Source organism: Chiloscyllium plagiosum, unplaced genomic scaffold (assembly GCF_037043375.1).
Source record: "Chiloscyllium plagiosum isolate Xiang-an unplaced genomic scaffold, Cpla_swu_hap1 HiC_scaffold_21, whole genome shotgun sequence".
Lineage (NCBI taxonomy): Eukaryota > Metazoa > Chordata > Chondrichthyes > Orectolobiformes > Hemiscylliidae > Chiloscyllium > Chiloscyllium plagiosum.
The window spans coordinates 8,557,341-8,577,300 of NW_028270159.1; the positions used below are offsets into that span (position 1 = coordinate 8,557,341).

At 45.6% G+C, this 19,960-nt stretch overlaps 1 protein-coding gene across 1 annotated transcript in view; it reads right to left on the bottom strand.

Moving 5' to 3' along the window:
* The window catches only part of fam78ab (family with sequence similarity 78 member Ab), a 31,815-nt gene extending 29,991 nt beyond the window's left edge, over positions 1-1,824 (bottom strand). The window contains exon 1 of the mRNA XM_043720553.2: positions 861-1,824. Coding sequence (XP_043576488.1) covers positions 861-1,192 — 332 coding nt within the window. The 5' untranslated portion in view covers positions 1,193-1,824. The remainder of the gene's footprint in view (positions 1-860) is intronic.
* Positions 1,825-19,960: the final 18,136 nt, after the last annotated feature.

A 19,960-nucleotide genomic window follows, 5' to 3' on the forward strand; every position in this document is an offset into this window, starting at 1 on the left:
AGTCACTAAAATAAAACAAAGAACCAGATGCTGGAGATCTGAATCAAACAAACAGAAATTGTTGGAGAAACTCAGCAGGTCTGACAGCATTCCAGGGGAAAGAAGCAGAGTTACCATTTCAGGTCCAGAGTTCTGAGGAAGGGTCACTGGACATGAAACATTAAGTCTGTTTCTCTCCCCTCAGGTGCTGCCAGATCTGCTGAGTTTTTCCAACAATTTCTGTGTTTGAACTCACTCACTCACTCTCAAACATACATGCACACACGGGCGCACACACACAAACACATATGCACACTCCCTCACTCAGTCATACACACACTCATTCGTACACACATATCCCTTCACTCACTCAGACACACACATTCACACACTCACTTATGAGCACAACCACTTGTGTACACACAAACTATTGCTCATACCAGTCCCACACAATCTCCTTCACTATCTCTCACACATATACAGACACACATTTACTCAACCATCACACACAAACTTTCTCTCTCACAAACTCTGTATTGCTCACATACACACATTCTACACTTGCAGACACACACTGAGGGATCCCAACACTCACTGACACACAGTCTAATACTCACTGACCCACAGACATACAGTCTAACACACGCATACAGTCTAATACACATTCACACACAGTCTAACACTCATACACCCTCCCACACAGAGTCTGACACTGACACACTTACAGTCTAACATTTACTGAGACACACTAACAACCCAACACTCAGTGACAGATCCCTGACCCCACTCAGTGACAGATGTCGGTGCCCGCTCAAGCCCAGTTCCTGCCCAGTCAGTGCCCAGAGACATAGAGACAGAGCGGTTGCCTCTCGCATACTCACATGCCCAGCTCCCCGTACGTGTTGTAAAACTCCATGTAGTTACAGGCTTGGATCCAGCCGACCACCCACGTCTCGGCCCGGAGAATTGGAGGCACACAGACCCGGGCGGTCGCTCGGAAATACGGGGTCCGGTACCGGAGCACAATGTCCGAGCTCTCGTCGATGACCGTGGGATTGGTGTCGATGGTGGCGGAGAGTTCCTTGAGACAGATGGATTCACGGCAGACTCGGGGTTTACACACTAGGCTGCTAATACAGCCCATAGCCGCAGCAGCAGGCAGTAGTAGGGACAGGCAGAGGGTGAGCAACAGGCAGCCCCCAGGGCGGAACATTGAGGGACACAGCTCACTCTAACTCACTCCAGCCTGGTCCATTCATTCCCTGTCTGTGCGTGTGCGTACAAACCCACCCCAACCCTCCCCTGCTAACTACCGCCCAGGGCACAGGGATGCACATGAGAACTCTTCCACCTTCAGATGGGGAGATGTCTCCTCAGCCTCTCCCCCCTCCCAGCTGGGAGGGCAAGGGAGGGAGGGATTAGTAACCCTTGCTTTCTAAAGCATGTTCTCCGGCCATGACCCAGGGAGTCACTGGGGAACGTGGGGACAGACCCAGAGCGCTGTCAGAACAGCAACAACAACAAAAAAACCCGTAAAATAAAGAGCTGGGGGCTGAGGAGGGGAGAGAATGGCAGGAAATTCTCTCTCTCTCTCTGAGGCTGGTGAGTGTCAGGAGCAGTCTGCAGGATGTTCCTCTGTGTATGTGTGTGTGTGTCAGCTCCCTCTGCGGCTGCTGCTGTGATAGTCATGAGCACAGCCAGCTCGACACTGACGTTCACAATCCTTCACATTATTAGCCCGTAACAACACAGCGTTGCGCACACACACAGACATAAAAGTCCCTGAGCTCCACAGGGGCAGAGGACAGTTTCCAATGCAGCACCCTTCATTGCAGAGACATCAGTGTGCAGCCCCAGTCCCCTTCCTGCTTTTCTCACCTCGCCCACCAACCCCAACCCCCCCCGGGACTGTCTCTGTCACACTGACCTCCAGCTCCCTCTCCCCCCCCCCCCCGGAGGAACGTGCAAATCGAATCTCTTCCCCTGTCGCTGCACTGAGACTTTCATCTCCATTTCCGGGTATTGTCATCTTCAGTGTGTTGTGGGAGATGTAGTTTTGACCTGCTCACCTTCAGGCGCTGTCACCAGCTCCCCCCCCCCCCAGTCCTAGAGCATTGGCCGCAGCTACCTGTTCAGTTTTACATTTCTGAATAGGCTCTTTCTCCAACTCCTCATCAATCACCCACTCCCGTGGCTCTCTGAACTTCCTTCACTCGTGCAGTGGAACAGCTAATTCACCGCTCACTCCCCAGGGATACCGTTCCCCCGTTAATATCCACTCTCCCCAGGGAGCTCCTGTAAATACAGACACTCCGCAGGGGACCCCTGTAAATACAGACTCTCCTCAGGGATGCCTGTAAATACAGACTCTCCCCAGGAGACCCCCTGCAAATATAGACACTCCTCAGGACCCCTGTAAATCCAGACTCTCCCCAGGGACCCCTGCAAATACAGACACTCCCCAGGGACTGCTATAAATACAGCCTCTCACCAGGGACCCCCTGCAAATACAGACACTTCCCAGGGACCCCCGTAAATACAGACACTTCCCAGGAATCCCCAGTAAATACAGACACTCCCCAGGGGCCCCCCAGTAAATACAGACACTCCCCAGGGGACCCCCTGCATATACAGACATTCCCTGGGCAGCCCCTGTAAATACAAACACTCCCCAGGGGGACCCCTGTAAATACAGATCTCCCCAGGGACCCCCTGTAATGACATCGTGTTCATACCAATATTCTCCAGAGACCCCTCTAAGTGTCAACACTCCCCAAGAACCCTGGAGGTAGACACACTCCCCAGGGTCCCTCTGTAAATAATGACACTCCCCAGGAATCATGGAGGTAGACACACTCCCCAGGGTCCCTCTGTAAATAATGACACTCCCCAGGAATCATGGAGGTAGAAACACTCCCCAGGGTCCCTCTGTAAATAATGACACTCCCCAGGAATCATGGAGGTAGACACACTCCCCAAGGTTCCTCTGTAAATATCGACTCTCCCCAAGAACACCTGGAGGTAGAAACACTCCCCAGGGTCCCTCTGTAAATATCGACACTCCCCAAGTACTCCCTACAAGAACCGACACACCTGTTAATATGAATACTCATTGGGGACCCTCTGCAAAACATTGATACGCTTCCTGCAACAATCCTGTGAAACCAGGGATCAACTTACTGAGGTTATCTACCTTGGATCTGAAATATTCTGAACAGTGACAGATTTATAATTGGCAAATGGACTTGAACATGAACATCTTAGTAATAAGAAAAAAGGTGAATACATGCTGCTTGAGAAAAGTGAGTCTGGGCCACAGGAGTAAACTAATCTGGGAGTATTGATATATAAATCATTAGAAGTAGTGACACATTTTCATGATGGTGGGAGAAATACAACGGTACTTTGTGTACTAGCTAACCTCTGCTGTAAGCACCTTTGTGTGTAGCCTGTGGCATCCAATAAACACTCCTCATTTGGAACATGGTGTCAGAGTGGTGCAGCTGAAAATTGATGGATTTTTCTGAGCTGTAAGAGAGCCAACTACTGAAAGAAACAGCAAGGAATGAGTAAATAAAACCAGACTGCAACTTCCAATTACTGGCTAGGTCAAAATGACTGTGCATTTCCCATTTCCTGCTGCTGTAGAAATGGAAGGAGATAGGAGACAGAATTGGAACTTTCTCCAACTGCTGAGGAATACACTAAATATGAATCAGCAACAGAATTTTATTTTAAAACTTGAACATAAAAGCTTTGCAATCTAAGTATCCCCTTGGGGAAAGCAAGCAGAGGTATTGCAGCTTAAATGTGACTGAGGAACAGAAAAGCAACACAGGAGAGATTTTGAAGACACACTTTGACCTCTGTTTTAATGTTACATACAAACAATATTTATTCAACAGTCAGAATTGAAGAGGAGGAGGTGACTATTGATCAGTACATGGCCACACTGATACATTTAGGTGAATTCTGAGTTTTGAGAACTGAACAATGATATCATCAGAGGGGGTTGCCTAAGTGTAAAGGATTCTGTTGTGAGAGCACATCTGCTGAGAAAGGAGAACCCTACTTCTCAAGAAAGTTAACAAGCAGAAGCACTGAGGTTGACAATAACAGTCAGTGTACTGGAGAACAGACATAGCTTTACATTATTCTAAGAGACGATGCAGACCAACATACTGGGGGGAAAAAAGAAACATTTGCAAAAAGAGTCAGCAGGAAGATGAAGGCCAGAGGGCAGGATGTAAATATAATAACAGACATCACATGGAGGAAAGGAATATATGTCCATAATGTTTGGGGAGAGATAACAACATGACAGTGGAATCCAACCATAAACCACTTTAAAGCATTTTTCTCCAATCAGTTTGATCTGCTCCAAACGTCTATAACGAATGCTCCTGTATTTGCAGAGATTTCATCTGGTTATGAAATATGAGCAGGGGAAACAGATATATATTGCCAACAAGATGTCAAGTGTAGCCTCTCCTTATAAAGGAAATACAGAATGCTAAGACGAGTCTGAAACATTCCAGATTCAATGGGAAGCAACAGTTTGACATAGTCTGGAAGTTATCAGTCCAGAGAGACATTGAGTCTGAAAGACAAACACCTTGTTCCAATCAAGTCAATTCAGCAGCAAGAGCCACAGGAAACTGATGAAATGATGGCCTGAAAGTATCAAGGGCACAGCTGTTGTAAGAGTGTGGGGCAAAGATAAACAATATGATAGCCAGAGATGGCACTCTGTACAAAGGAAATAGTCTCCTTAAGGAAAGAGGCAGGAAAAGAAATGATGAAGCCTGTCCATCAAGAATTGAGTCCATTCTGAAGAAGGCAAGAGAAGTGCTTCATTGGTGTAAATGAGCAATGAGATTAATTACCACATCAGCCAGTGCAGTGCTTGTAATGGATACTGAGCTCTGCAGGCAAAGGAGCGTTTATACTGCATGACATCCTGGACAGAGCTTGGAAATAGATCTCTTCACTCTTGTAGGAACTTGTTTACCATGTTGGTTACTATTCTGACCACTGGCAGTTGGAGCAGATGACAGGAATGACTTGCGATGGGATTGTAGAATTCCTGAAAGCACACTTCAGCTATTGCTGCAATGCAGTGAGCAACAATGACCCTCAATTCATGGCAAAGAACTGTGAAATTCAAGGCCATACATCATCTTCACTCTATCCCCAGCCAAATGTGAAGGCTAGGGCGACAGTGAAAATCGTTGAAGGATTCATAAGGAAATTGAAAAAATATAGCCTCACTTTCGACAAAGTGAGTAGAGAAATACACTGAATGAGCGCAGGGAAATTAGTCCAGTCCAAAGATTAATGTCATGTCACCCCTAAACTACTCTTCCAATAGCAAAAAAAAACTAGAAGTAGTAAAAAATCAAGGTGAAACAATATCAAATCAAATTTCACTTTGATAAAACCACAGTGCAGATCAACCATGCCCTGAAAGTATCAAGGGCACAGTTGTTCTTATAACAGAGTTATAACATGATAGCTAGAGGTGGCATTTTTTACAAAGGAAATAGAACCTCCTTGAGGAATGACAAGTCAGAGTGCAAACATTCAACAGCTCTTAACACGAATCAATACACCTTGCAACTGGGAATGTGCAATTGTCATCTCAATTACGTGTGATGAATATGAATGAATGACCAGATATGCTGTTACACATTTGGTCATCTAGAGAAACCCCAGTCTGCTGATCAGGAAGACATCATCTCACCACCTGCACAGAGCAACCATCATTTGACAGAGGTCCACCATTCCCCAACAATGGAAGTGAATCAGCAACAGGAGTTACCATGGCAACAACACTGCCACAGGAACACCACAATGGGATGAGCAGATACGAACAGCCAACTGCAATGTGCACATGTACCTTTAAGAAATCTGCACGATTTAAAGTCTGTGCAATTCATGTTCAGAGACTTATGAAAGTGGAACCGATTAAAGTGAACATTCTACTTTGTTAATAAATCATTTTATGTTTAACCATTTATGTTGGATAACTTGCATAACTTAAATGCTAATTTAAACAAATGTATTTCATGAAAAGGGGAATGCTTTGTTATGGACTAGACTAGACCACTCAAAACATTCTTAAGTCAGCAGCCCAGACCATAACTTTGCAATTTTATTTTGGTAAGTGAGGAGATTGTGGAGGTACTGGTGATGATCTTTCAGGAGTGACTGGAATTAGGGAGGATACCAGAGGACTGGAAAATGGCAAATATAACCCCTGCTTAAGAAGGGAGGGAGGCACAAGACAGGAAACTATGGGCTGATTCATTCCTGATGAAGGGCTCATGCTCAATGTCAATTCTCCTGCTCTTCAGATGCTGCCTGGCCTGCTGTGCTTTTCCAGCACCACATTCTTCGACTCTGATCTCCAGCATCTGCGGTGCTCACTTTTCTCCCTATAGGCTGATTAGTCTGACTTTGGTCTTTGATAAGCTTTCAAAGACCATTATTAAGGATGAGTTTGCGGAGTACTTGGAAGTGCGTGGTGAAATAGGGCTGAATCAGCATAGCTTGGTCAAGGGGGGACCATGCTTAACAAATCTGTTAGTCAAATTCTGCTTCTATATCTTACAGTCTAATGACTTTGGGGACTAATCACTAAAAGCTAGAGCATGGGTGAAGGAAGTAACGTATGAGGAAGTCTTTCTACAGACAGGAGGAACAGATGTTTCAGTTGTACTGAGTCCATGTGGATAAACTGTGTTCAGATTTGTAAACTTTCAAGGAGGAGATCTTGGCCTCAGATGACAATTACTCAGAATAACACCAAAACATAAAGGAATACATTACAAGTCAATAGAAACTCGATTTGGACTCGCTGGAGATTTGAAGGTTGAAGTGGTTAACAAAATTAATCTGAACTGAAATGCTTTCTTTTCCAACAATTAATTCAAATTCGTTGACAGATTTTAAAATCCCTAGGCAGGACTCATGTTTTAATTTAAATACATTGCCTTTCAATTCACAAATCCATTGAAATGTTCACAATCAGTGGGAGCAAATCCCATCCACTGGAACCACGCCATTAAGGTCTGTTCCATTGTCTATTCCATCCATTTCGGATTTGCAAGCAACTAGCCAAGTCATTGATTTCCAAGATGCGACCCATCTCCTCAAGAGTTCAACCAATGTCAGAAATGTACGACCATGATCTTTCTGTACATCATTGCATTTTTATATCAAGGCAGCTCTCTTCCAAATTAAGGGGACGCAGTGGCCTAGTGTTATCACTAGACTATTAATCCAGAGACGCCAGTGGGGACCGAGGTTCAAATCCTGCCTTGGTAGAGTCATAGGTGGACAGCAGATTGTGCAATTTTAATTCAATTTGGGAACGAAATGTGGAATTAAGAGTCTAGTGACGATCATGACTCTGTTGCCACTTGTCAGGGGAAAACCCCCATCTGGTTCACTAATATCCTTTAGGGAAGGAAACTGCCATCCTTACCTAGTGTGGCCTACACATGACTCCAGATCCACAGCAATGGGGTTGATCCTTGACTGTCCCCTGGGCAATTGGGGATGAGTCATAAATGCTGGTCCAGCATCCCATGAATACATTTTAAGAAAAAACCCAGGTATAGTATCTTATGATAACATGGGGTCACTGGCAAAGCCAGCACTTGTTATCCATCCCTAATTGGCCCTTGAAGTGAAAAGCCATTTCAGTGCAGCTAAGAGGTAATCCCATTGCTGAGGCATTGGAATCACACATAGGCCAGCCCAGGTAAGGATAGGAGATACCATCCCCCAGGGGCATTAATGAACAATACTTCCACGGTCACACCACACCTACCATCACTGGGACTAGCTTTCACTTCCAAATGCATTCATTGAATCTAAACTCCAACACCTGCTGTGGCAAAATTTGAACTCCTGTTACTGGAGTATCAGCCTGAGCCTCTGAATTACTCAGTAGTGACAGTACCACTACACCAGCATTGCCCCTGACTGTTTCAGTGGTGTTTGCAGAGTGATGAATTTGAGTTCAGTAAACTCCTCAACTACTCTTCAGAATGGAGTCATGGAATCTTTCTTCATGCCCCTCCCTGCCCCATCCCTCCCCCATGAGGGACTCAGTACAAGGTCTGATCTGAAAGATCGCAATTCTGACAGTGCAAAACTCCTGGGGGTCAGCCTGGATTGTGTTCCCTTGTCTCTGGAGCAGGATTTGAACCAACAGTGTCCTGATTCAGAATATTACCCACTGAACCATGGCTCAAGCTGTGAGCAGCAATCACTCTCATTGTCCACCTCAGAAATTCCACTGGTCAGGGGTTCTGCCGGTCCTTAAATGGCTGATAAGTTAATCTTTGAGCCCCATTTCCGCCCACACATTTCCAGGAGATTCCAGGATGTAGAATTGGTCCTTGGCCTTAAGATTGTTGGCATCCCTTTTTCTGGTTCCTTTGCCAATGGGAGTAGGCAGGAGGGGGATAGAAGGTGGGGTGTGTAGTTGGAGATGATAGTGGATTGCTTGCACATCCAGAGTTTCCATTACTCCATCAGCTGCCTGGATCTTAATCTCTGGAATTTTCTTCCCTAAATTCCTCTGACTCTCTGTCCTCTTTGAAAACCATCTCTTTGACCATGCATTTGGCCACCTGTGCCAATATTTCCCTAAAGAAAGCAAAATCCTGCAGATGCTGGAAATCTGAAATAAAAAGCAGAAAGAGCAGGAGAAGCTCAGAAGGTCTGGCAGTGTCTGTGGAGAGAGAGAGAGAGAGAGAGAGAGAGAGAGAAACAGAGTTAGAGAGTTACTTTTGAAGATCACCATTCTTCACACCATGAAGTGAATGGTTGGATCAGGGAAACAGAGCCAACAGGAAAGTTATGGGGGGAGGGAGGGGTAGAGACAGTGTTAGGGAAAGATGGGGAGGCATTTGGATGGGAAAGCAAAGAAATGGAAACACATCTTCAGAATATCTCCGTACGTGTTGAATTATATTTGCTAACTATTGTGTGAAGCACCTCGGGACAATTCACTATGTTACCGGCACTACGTAAATGCACGTTTTCTTTTTGTTGGTTTAGTTTAGGTTTTCTCTACATCGGGAAGACCAAATGTAAACTAAGGGAACGGTTCGCCGAGCATCTCAGCCAGGCTCGCAGGGGCTGGCCTGACTTCCCAGTCACTGTCTATTTTAATTCCCTTTCCCACTCCCTTTCCGACATGACCATCTTGGCCTCCAACATCGCCACAACGAACCAGACCACAAATTGGAGGAACAACACCTCATTTTCCACCTGGGCAGCCTACAGCCCGGAGGACTCAACATTGAGATCTCCAGTTTCAAATAACCTCCCTCCCCATCCCATATTCCCTTCCCAGCCCCTCCCCCTCTCTTCTATTCCTCTGACTAGCCCTTCCTTCCAGCCACCACTCGGATTCATTCCTCTAATCAACCAACCAGGTCGTACTCTCTGCCTGTGTTTACCTATCCCTACCTCACCACTCCACCCCTCTCCACACCACACTACCCTGACCCCACCACCCCCTTTATCTGCAGCTCCCTTTACAACCCCAGTCCTGAAGAAGGGTCACACCTGAAACATTGACTTCTCCACATCCTGATGATGCCTGGCTTGCTGTGTTCTTCCAGCCTCCTGCTTGTCTACCTCAGTTCAGGTTTTGACAGACCAGGATGTTTTGAGATGGAAGATGCTGAAGGTACCTTGATGAACAGTATGGAAAGCCTAGGTGAAAGTGAGGACTGCTGATGCTGGAGATCAGAGTCAAGATTAGACTGGTGATGAAGAAGCACAGCAAGTCAGACTGCATCCAAGGAGCAGGAAAATCGATGTTTCAGGCAGGAGCCCTTCATCAGTAATGAGGTTGGGAGCCTTGGGGGTGGAGAGATAAATGGGAGGGGGGTGGAGCTGGGGAGAAGGTAACTAACATGCAATAGGTGGATGGAGGTGGGGATAAAGGTGATAGGTCGGAGAGGATAGGTGGGAAGGAAGATAGGCAGATAAGACATGTCATGGGGACGGTGCTGAGCTGGCAGGTTGGATTTGGGGTAAGGTGGGGGAGGGGAAATAGGAAACTGGTGAAATCCACATTGATGTCCTGGGGTTGAAGTGTTCTGAGGCGTAAGATGAGGCATTCTTCCTCCAGGCATCAGGTGGTGAGAGAGTGGCAATGGAGGAGGCGCAGGACCTGCATGTCCTCGGCAGAGTTGGAGGGGGAGTTGAAATGGTGGGTTTGATTGGTGCGGGTGTCCCGGAGATGTTGTCTAAAGTGCTCTGCGAGAAGGCATCCATCTCCCCAATGTAGAAGAGACCACCAGGAGCAACAGATATAATAAATGACATTAATGGAAGTGCAGGTGAAATTTTGATGGATGTGGAAGGCTCCTTTGGGGCCTTGGATGGAGGTGAGTGGGGAGGTGTGGGCACAGGTTTTGCAATTCCTACGGTGGCAGTGGAGGGTGCCAGGAAGGGAGGGTGGGTTGTTGGGGGGGGGGGGGGGGGGGGGTGTCGACTTGACCAGGTAGTCATGGAGGGAACGGTCTTTGTGGAAAGTGCCCATGGCTACTCTTTTGTCTGGAGGAAGTGGGAGGATTCGAAGGAAGACCAGTTCAGCCAAACGAATGAGAATGTCAGTGGAAGAGTACTGGTGGGGATGTCGGGAGATGAAGAAAGAGGGCTTGGAGGCCCTGGTCATGGCGGGTGGAGGTGTAGAGGGACAATGTCCATGGTGAAGACGAGGCATTGGGGGCCAGGGAAACGGAACATTTGGAGGAGGTGGAGAGCGTGGGTGTCCCGAATGTATGTGGGGAGTTCCTGGACGAAGGGGGATAGGACAGTATCAAGGTAGGTGGAGATGAGTTCGGTGGGGCAGAAGCAGGCTGAGACAATGGGTCGGCTGGAATGGTCAGGCTTGTGGATCTTGGGAAGGAGGTAGAATTGGGTAGTGCGGGGTTTCCGAACTGAGGTTGGAAGCTGTGGATGGGAGATCTCCTGAGGTGATAGAGTTTGGTGATGGGGGGATGAGGTTATAGTCGAGGGGGCGGTAGGAGGAGGTGTCTTCGAGTTGGTGCCTGGCTTCAACTGTGTAGAGGTCAGTGCACCAAATTACCACTGCACCCCCTTTATCCGCTGGATAAAGGAAGACATAAAGTATGGAAAGCCTGGTTTCTCTAGGAGCTGTGCCGTGGCAGCTGGGACCTTGCAAGCAGGTGAACTGACTCCAAACTCACGTGAGCAGCTGAAGACCTCCCAAACTTACTTAGTGAGAGCTGCCAGGGCCTTGCCCGAATCACGAGGAAATCCCTCGAGGGACAAGAGTTTTCCAGACTTACTGTTACAATTCAGCTCCCCGTCCCAATTATATTTGAACCAAATGAAAGATTCTTAAATTAGTTTGAATTCCCTGGGACAAGAGCTAGATATAAAATATATAAACCTGGATCCCAGAGATAATAAGTTGGAAACCTATTGCACTCGGCATGAAAAAGACTCGCCAGGTTTATTTTTATTCCTAGTTCTCACCTTTAAAGAAACAGAGATTTATTAAAATGACAAAGATTCATTCTTAAGTAACAAGCCTGTTAATTATTGAGAAGGATAGACACATAGAGAATAGAGACATGAGAAGGTCATTCAGCCCTTCAAGTCTGCCCCACCATTCAATACAATCATTAAGACAGAAGGAGATAGGGAATTATAGAATTGTTATGATGCAGAAGGAAGCCATTCAGCCCATTGTGCCTGTACCAGTTCTATCTCCTCGTGCCAAACTCCTGCCTTATCCCCATCTCCCTTTTCTATCCAAGTAACCATCCAATGTCTCTCTTGAATGCCTCAATTGAACCTGCTCCCCCTACATTTCCAAATAGTGCGGATCCCAACTACATGATGAGTGAGAAAGTTTGTCCTATCTTTACCCTTGACAGATCATTCAAATCTATGCCCTCTCTCATTCTTGTTCTTTTTATGAGTAAAGTTAAAAATCACACAACACCAGGTTTCCAGCAGGTTTATTTGGAAGCACTAGCTTTTTACACACTGCTCCTTCATCAGGTGATTGATGATGATGAACCACCTGATGAAGGAGCAGCGCTTCAAAAACTAGTGCTTCCCAAGAAACCTGTTGGACTATAACCTGGTGTTGTGTGATTTTTAACTTTGTTGTCCCCATGAATAGGAACAGTTTCTCGCTATCCCCTCTGTTCAGTCCACTCATGACTTTGAAAAACTCCATCAGATTTCCTCTCAGCCTTCTTCTCTCCAAGGAGAACAGAGCCAACTTCTTCAGTCTGTCCTCATTACTGAAGTGAACAGGTTAATCAGGGAAACTGGGGCAGCAGAAAGGTGGGGCAGAGTGGTGGTGGAGATATAGTGTTGGGAAAAGTTGGAGAACCATTTGAATGGGACAGCAAAGAAATGCAGAGATAATGGTGAAGGAAAGAAGTGAAGAGGAATCCGGTTAGGATAAGCAGAAACACTGTGAATGTGCAATCCTCAATCAGCTCAAAGAGGAACAGGAGCTTTGGAATGCAAGAATGTTTGATTAGATTTGATTAGATTAGATTACTTACAGTGTGGAAACAGGCCCTTCGGCCCAACAAGTCCACACCGCCCCGCCGAAGCGCAACCCACCCATACCCCTACATTTACCCCTCACCTAACACTACGGGAAATTTAGCATGGCCAATTCACCTGACCTGCACATCTTTGGACTGTGGGAGGAAACTGGAGCACCCGGAGTAAACCCACGCAGACACGGGGAGAACGTGCAAACTCCACACAGTCAGTTGCCTGAGGCGGGAATTGAACCCGGGTCTCTGGCGCTGTGAGGCAGCAGTGCTAACCACTGTGCCACCGTGCCGCCCACAATGTTTGTCTGTGCCAGAGAAATCACCCATGAAGAGAGTATTCATAGAGTAATAGGGATGTACAACATGGAAGCAGACTCTTCAGCCCAACCCGTCCATGCCGATCAGATATCCTAAATTAATCCAGTCCCATTTGCCAGCATTTGGCCCATATCCTTCTAAGCCCTTCCTATGCATATACTCATTCAGATGCCTTTTAAATGTTGTAATTATACCAGCCTCCATCACTTCCTTTGGCAGCTCATTCCATACATGCACCACCTTCTGCGTGAAAAGTTGCCTCTCAGGTTCCTTTTCAATCTTTCCCCTCTCACCTTCAACCTATGCCCTTTCGTTTTCGACTCCCCCCACCCTGAGGAAAAGACCTTGACTGTTCACTCTATCCACGCTCCTCATGATTTTCTAAACCTCTAAGATCTGGGCACCACACCTGCAGATGTCTCAGTGACAAGTGGAGAAAATAATCATGAAATCTAATGGAATGCTGGCCTTTGTATCTAGAGGACTGGAGTAGAAGGATGCAGGAATTATGCTGCAACTATACAAACCCCTGGTTAGACCCCACTGGGAGAACTGCGTGCAGATCTGGGCACTACACCTCAGGAAGGATAGATTGGCCTCGGAGGGAATACAGTGTAGGTTTACAAGAATGGTACCTGGATTTCAGGGGTTAAAGTATGAGGAGAGATTAAACAAATTAGGCCTGTTTTCTCTAGAATTTATCAGGTTAAGAGGTGATCTGATTGGTGTCTTCAAGATATTAACAGGAAAAGACAGGATAGATAAACTATTTCCATTGGTTGGGCATTCTAGAACTAGGGGCATAGTCTGAGAATTAGGGCCAGACCATTCAAGAGAGATGTTAGGAAGTATTTCTACACACAAAGGGTGGGAGAGATTTGGAACTCTCTCCCACAGAGGACAATGGATGCTGGATCAGTTATTAGTTTTAAATCTGAGATAGTTACATTTTTGTTAAATCAATGTGTTAAGGGGTATGGGCCAAAGGCAGGTGTATGACTTAAGGCCACAGATTAGCCATTGAATGATGGAACAGGCTCAAAGGGCTGAATGGCCTACTCCTGTTCCTGTGTCCTTGTGTTCCTATAGCGGGGCAGCATAGAGAAAGCTCAGTATCCACTGCTGCCCTGTGTGTAAGGGAGTCACTCTCTTGACCCAGTAGAGTAAAGAGAGAGAGAGAAAGCTCAGAGACAACCAGACTGATACCGAAAGGCTCAGGACAGAGTAGGGTGACACAGTCAATATCCCTATCCGGCCGCTCACCTGACCTTGCTGTATTCCATTATTCCTTCCTCACTGCCTCACTCCTCACGTAACCTCGTACATTCAGCAAATTGACACTCATTTGAGTCATTAATGGACATTACAAAAACAGCGGGCTGTGGTACCCAGCTAGTTACAGTCTGCCAACCTGAAGGGAGTCCACTTATTCCTAACTCTCTGCTTTCTGTCCATGAACCAAGCCTTGATCCATGTTAATATGTTAACCCACAGTCTCTGGTCCTAATTGTGTGTAGTTACCTCTTTGTGCAGCACCTCAATGAACACTTGTTGGAAAATCCAAACTGTTTCTCCTTTATCCATCTTACTATTCATGTTCGCAAAACAACCTTTAGGTTTGACAGATCCTGTTTCCCCTTCCCTAGCAGTGAAGGACTTCAGGAAGTTAAAGATGCCACTGGGTCACAGTTGTTATTGTGAAACCTGACTTAGCACGAACGTCCTGTTGTCACCAGTATAATGTCCCTGCAGAGACCAAGTGCTGGCTGACAAGGAATGTAGTTATTAACTTTTCAGTTGATGGTGAACATGGAGCAGATCAAATCCGTAAGGAACCAGGCAACTTCACATAGTGCTCTTTAACAGGTTGGCAAAGACAGCAACTGAGAGAGACCAGCTCTGTCAAAGTCCCACAAATAATGTATTTATTCTTTTGTGAGATGTGGACAATATTCATTGCCCAACCTAAATTGCCCGAGAACTGATTGGCTTGCTGAGAGTAGGCCATGGTCTCGTGGTGTGATACCGCCTCAACTCCAAAGGAGTGGCCAAGTTCTGGGGACCTGGGTTCAATACCGATCATGGCCAATGGTGGAATTTGAATTCAATAAAAGTCTGGAGTTAGGAGTCTAATGATGATCAATTATCATAAAACCCAGTTGGTTCATAATTGTGCCTTAGGGAAAGAAATCTTCTCGTCTGGTCTATATATATGACTTCTGACCCACAGCAATGTGATTGGCTGAAAACTGCCCTTTGAGCAATGAAGGATATCAATAAATATTGCCTGGCCAGTGACAATTGATTTTTAAAAATTTCATTTCAGAAGATGATAAAAAGTTATCCTCTAGTTTTCCCATGCCCATGGCCTCTATCTACCCTCATTTTCCAAAGACACAGCTTCCTGCACATCGGAGTTCTAAGAAACAGGTGTTTTCCCCCCCAACAGTGCCACCTGCTGCTGGAGGACCTTCTACAAAAGCTTGGCAGTTGACTGTCAGTCTGACTGGTGCATCCTCCATGCCAACACCTCAACCAATCAACATTCTGCTCTCATGCAAAGTACATTTAATATTATTCAAAGACATGTTCCAACGACTGCGATCGCTTCCTGCTCTCTCTGGAATGGTTTAGTGGCTCTGAAAAGAGCCGTTGTGTTTTTCTCTCACATAAAGGTTCTTTTCCAAATATATCTAACGTCCTGACAAATCCAAGACAAAAAAAACTTCAGTGTCTTTGTTCAGTAATATTCAAAATAATTAATGTTTCAGCCTCTTTTCAAGCTAGATCCAACAGATTACTAAGCAGAATAAAAATCGAAAGAACTACGGATGCTGTAAATTGTTGCTGGAGAAGCTCAGCAGGTCTGGCAGCATCTGTGGTGAGAAATCAAAGTTAACGTTTCGGGTATGCTAACCCTTCCTCAGAGCTCATTATTAAGCAGACTAACCTTAAATCCAAACCTTACAAGGTTTTTCCAACAATTGATTCATGGTCACTATTGTGGATCTGGAGTCAGATGTAGGTGTCAGACAGGGTAAAAACAGCAGATTTCCTTCCCTAAAGGCAATGCTTAATGACCAAATGAGGTTTTACAACAGTTAATGGCACTTTCACTGAGAATAATTTTCAATTCCAGATTGGTTTAAAGTTCACCAGTAGGTAAAAACCATGACTGCAGATGCTGGAAACCAGATTCTGGATTAGTGGTGCTGGAAGAGCACAGCAGTTCAGGCAGCATCCGAGGAGCAGTAAAGTTTTACTGGATTTTGCTAATCCAGAATTAAAATTCACCAGTAACTACCACAAGATTTGAACCTGTGTTACTCAGAGAATTAGTCTTATCCTCACCAACCTGGTAACATTCTCACTGAGCCACCATCACTACCATCTGAAGAGATTGTCAGGTAGTTGTTTGAAATGAGTGCCTGTTAATAGCCACTAGTCACCATGGTGACTTTCAGGTGATGTTCATGTCTCCAGGGGTGTGTCAGTTGAAGTTCATGTCACGTGTGTAAACATCCTTGAAGCAGGATATTGGATCAAGATTAGCCCCATTTGTAAAGGGGAACAGTATACCAAACTTACTCTGCACATTGTACAAGGGAAGAATTCTTTTTCATCCCTGTTTAATTATTTAAACACACAGGCTTGCACTCTGAACGCTGTCTTCTTTGATATGTGATGCACAGACAGATTAGATTCTCAATTGTCTGTAGTTTTAACCCTGAAACCTGGAAAAGAAAGGCAGTCTGTTACATTTTCATAACCTCCGGGCATCTCAATACAGCCTTGTAATCAACGGTTCTGTTTGAAGTCTAGTCGCAGATATAAAGCAGCAACTAATTTATGTGCAGTTAGTTCCCACAAATGGCAATGTGATGATGAATGGATCATCTGTTTGGAGCCATAAACATCATTCTGGCAGAGATGGAAGCTGGTTGGCCCATCCGATCTATGCTAGCTCTCTGGACAGCGATCCATTCAGTCCCCTTCCCCTAAACCTCAGCAAGTTTATTTCCCGACATCTTTTATTATCTCCACTTCCACCACGTTCATGTGCAGTGAGTTCGAGGGAGAGAATCAGGGAGGGAAGGCCAGAGGTTTGGGCCCTGGCAGCTCTAGGCACAGTCATCAGTGACAGTGATTCATTCACAGGCTGTGGGCGTCCCTGGCTAGGCCAACATTTATTGCCATCCATAACTGTTCAGAGGGCAGTTAAGAGTCAACCACATTGCTGTGGGTCTGGAGTCACATATAAGCCAGACCAGATAAGGACAGCAGGACATTAGTGAACCAAATGGAAATTTCCAGCAATGGATTTACGATCACCATTTGACTCCTAATTCGAGATCCTTATTGAATTTAAATTCCAACCATGGTAGGATTTGAACCCAGGTCACAAGGACATTATTTTGGATTTTGCCCGAAACATCGATTTTGCTGCTCCTCGGATGCTGCCTGAACTGCTGTGCTCTTCCAGCATCACTAATCCAAAATCTGGTTTCCACCATCTGCAGTCATTGTTCTTACCTCGCAAAGACATTACCTGGGTCTCTGGGCTAACAGATAGTAGCACTAGGTCATCACTTCCCATTGTGTGTTATAAAATCCACAGTATACCAGTGATCTAGAGGAGCTCTAACCTCACAGAGACAGGGAGCGATATGGTCAGGGAGAGATTTGAACACGAGATTTTAAACATAAACATATGAACAAAGAACAAGAGGAGGCCATTCGGCCCTTCGAGCCTGCTCGCTCATTCGTGGCTGATCTGATTGCTACCCTCAACTCTACATTCCTACACATTCCTGACAATCTTCCGTTCCCCTTGGTCATCAAGAGTCTGTCTACCTCTGCCTTAAAAGTATTTAAAGATTCTGCATCCACTTCCTTTTGAGGAAGGGAATTCCAAAATCTCACCACCCTCTGAGAGGAAAAGTGTTCCTCATCTCTGTTTTAAATGGGTGCCAACTTATCTTTAGACAATGGACCCTTTGTTCTAGATCATTCCATAGGAGGAAGCAACCTCTTACATCCACCCAGTCAGGATCCTATCTGTTTCAATAACATCACCTCTGACTCTTCTAAACTCCAGAGGATCCAAACCTGGCCTGTCCAGCCTTCCTTCAAAAAGCAATCTGCTCAAACCAGGGATTAGGCTAATGACCAAATAAGACACTGAGGTATCGTCTCATCCTCAATTCTCCAGCTTGGGAGCTCCAGGGTGGCTCAGTTGCTGTTGGAAATGTTGCTTTTGCATTCCTCGACACTGCTGTGGAGTCAACAAAGACTCACAGGGAATCTACATCACAAAAACAGGCCCTTCAGCACATTAAGTCTGTGCTGGGGGCTGCTGTGAGGCACAGAGCCCAAAATACTCACCTCAACTCACTTTGATCTTTTTTACTTTGAGGCCAGAGGAACTGTTGGAACTGGATCAGTCAGCCCTGACTAGAGGCAATGTGCAGGCCGAGGATGGGGATCCCTGCTCCGGAGGAAGTTTAATCAAAGCCAGGCCCTTTCTAAGGGGCTTGGCAGCTGCTCAGAAAACATTCCATCCCAGCCCCGTCAGGAAAGTCTCTTCAGAGAGACCATCCTGGTCATTCTCTCTGGGATTAGTCTTCTGCTGCTTTACCCTTCATCATTCAAGAGCTAGTCATTAAAATAGGTTTCTGGAATGATCTCTATTTTATATGTACTCTCTCACTGTTACACACACATTCACAAATTTACAATCACCCTCATTCTTACTCTCCCACTCAATCACATACATACACAAACTCTGAAACCCATACTGACACTCACCCACTCATTCACACTCAGTCACACTCACTCACATACATATACACACATACATTCTAACACCCATACTCTGACACACACACTCACACATATTCACAAATTTACAATCTCACTCACTCACACTTGTTCATGCTCTCACACTCACTCATATACACAAAGTCTCACACATAAAGGAGAAAGACATACTTGTATTTCACAACCTCAAGATGAACAAAGTCCTTTATAGCCAATGAACTCCTTCTTGAAAGGTAGTCCTTGTTGGAATGTTGGAAACACAGTGCATACAGCAAGCTCCCACAAACAGCAATGTGACAGTGTTGATTGTGAAACAAACATTGTCCAGGACACCGACGGAAACCCCCTGTTCAGCTTCAAGACAGAACCATGGGATCTTTATCTTCTTCTTGTAGTCCATCAGAATGAGGAGGCAACTGGGCACGTTAGCCGATGTTGTTCTGCAAAGTCCTGCTCTTGCTGCTTGTCAGAGCCCTGACTGAATGAATTACAGACTGGTGACCCACCTCTGACCACATTACAAATGGACCTTCCTTGGCCACAGAGCTGCTGGCTCAGAGCCAGCAATGCAACTGCTGGGCTATCCTGGGAATTCAAATATTCCTGCAGAAATACCTGTCTATCCTGTACATATCCAGCTCCCACCATCTATAATAGCCATGGTTAAAAAGCTCAATCACTCCTATTAGTTAGAATTCACCAACCATTAACCACACAACACAAAAAAATACATCCTAACATTTGAATTAGGAGCAAGGGGAGGGCATTCAACCCCTCAAGCCTTCTCTACTATTCAATATGATCAGGACTGCACTTTGCCACCGTCTCCCAATAACCTTTGACTCGCCTGTCAGTCAAAAATCCATCTACCTCCACCTAAAAATGAATGAATGATTCTGCCTCCACTATTCCCTGAGAGAAAAGATTCCAAACAGTCATGATCTTCTGAGTCAAGATATTTCTCTTCAGCTCTGTCCGTATTTTGAAATTCTGTACTCTCCTCCCACAAAGGGAGGAACATACTTGCAGCATCTCTTCTGTCAAGTCTGATGAAGGGATGATGCCCGAAATGTTGACTCTCCTGCCCCTCGGATGCTGCCTGACTTGCTGTGCTTTTCCAGTGCCACACTCTTTGACTCTGACTATCCACCATCTGCAGTCCTCACTTTATCTTGTCAAGTCTCCTCAGGATCTTACATGTCTCGATAATGTCACTTCTCTTTCCTAAATGCAAATGGATACAATGTTCAACCTTACCT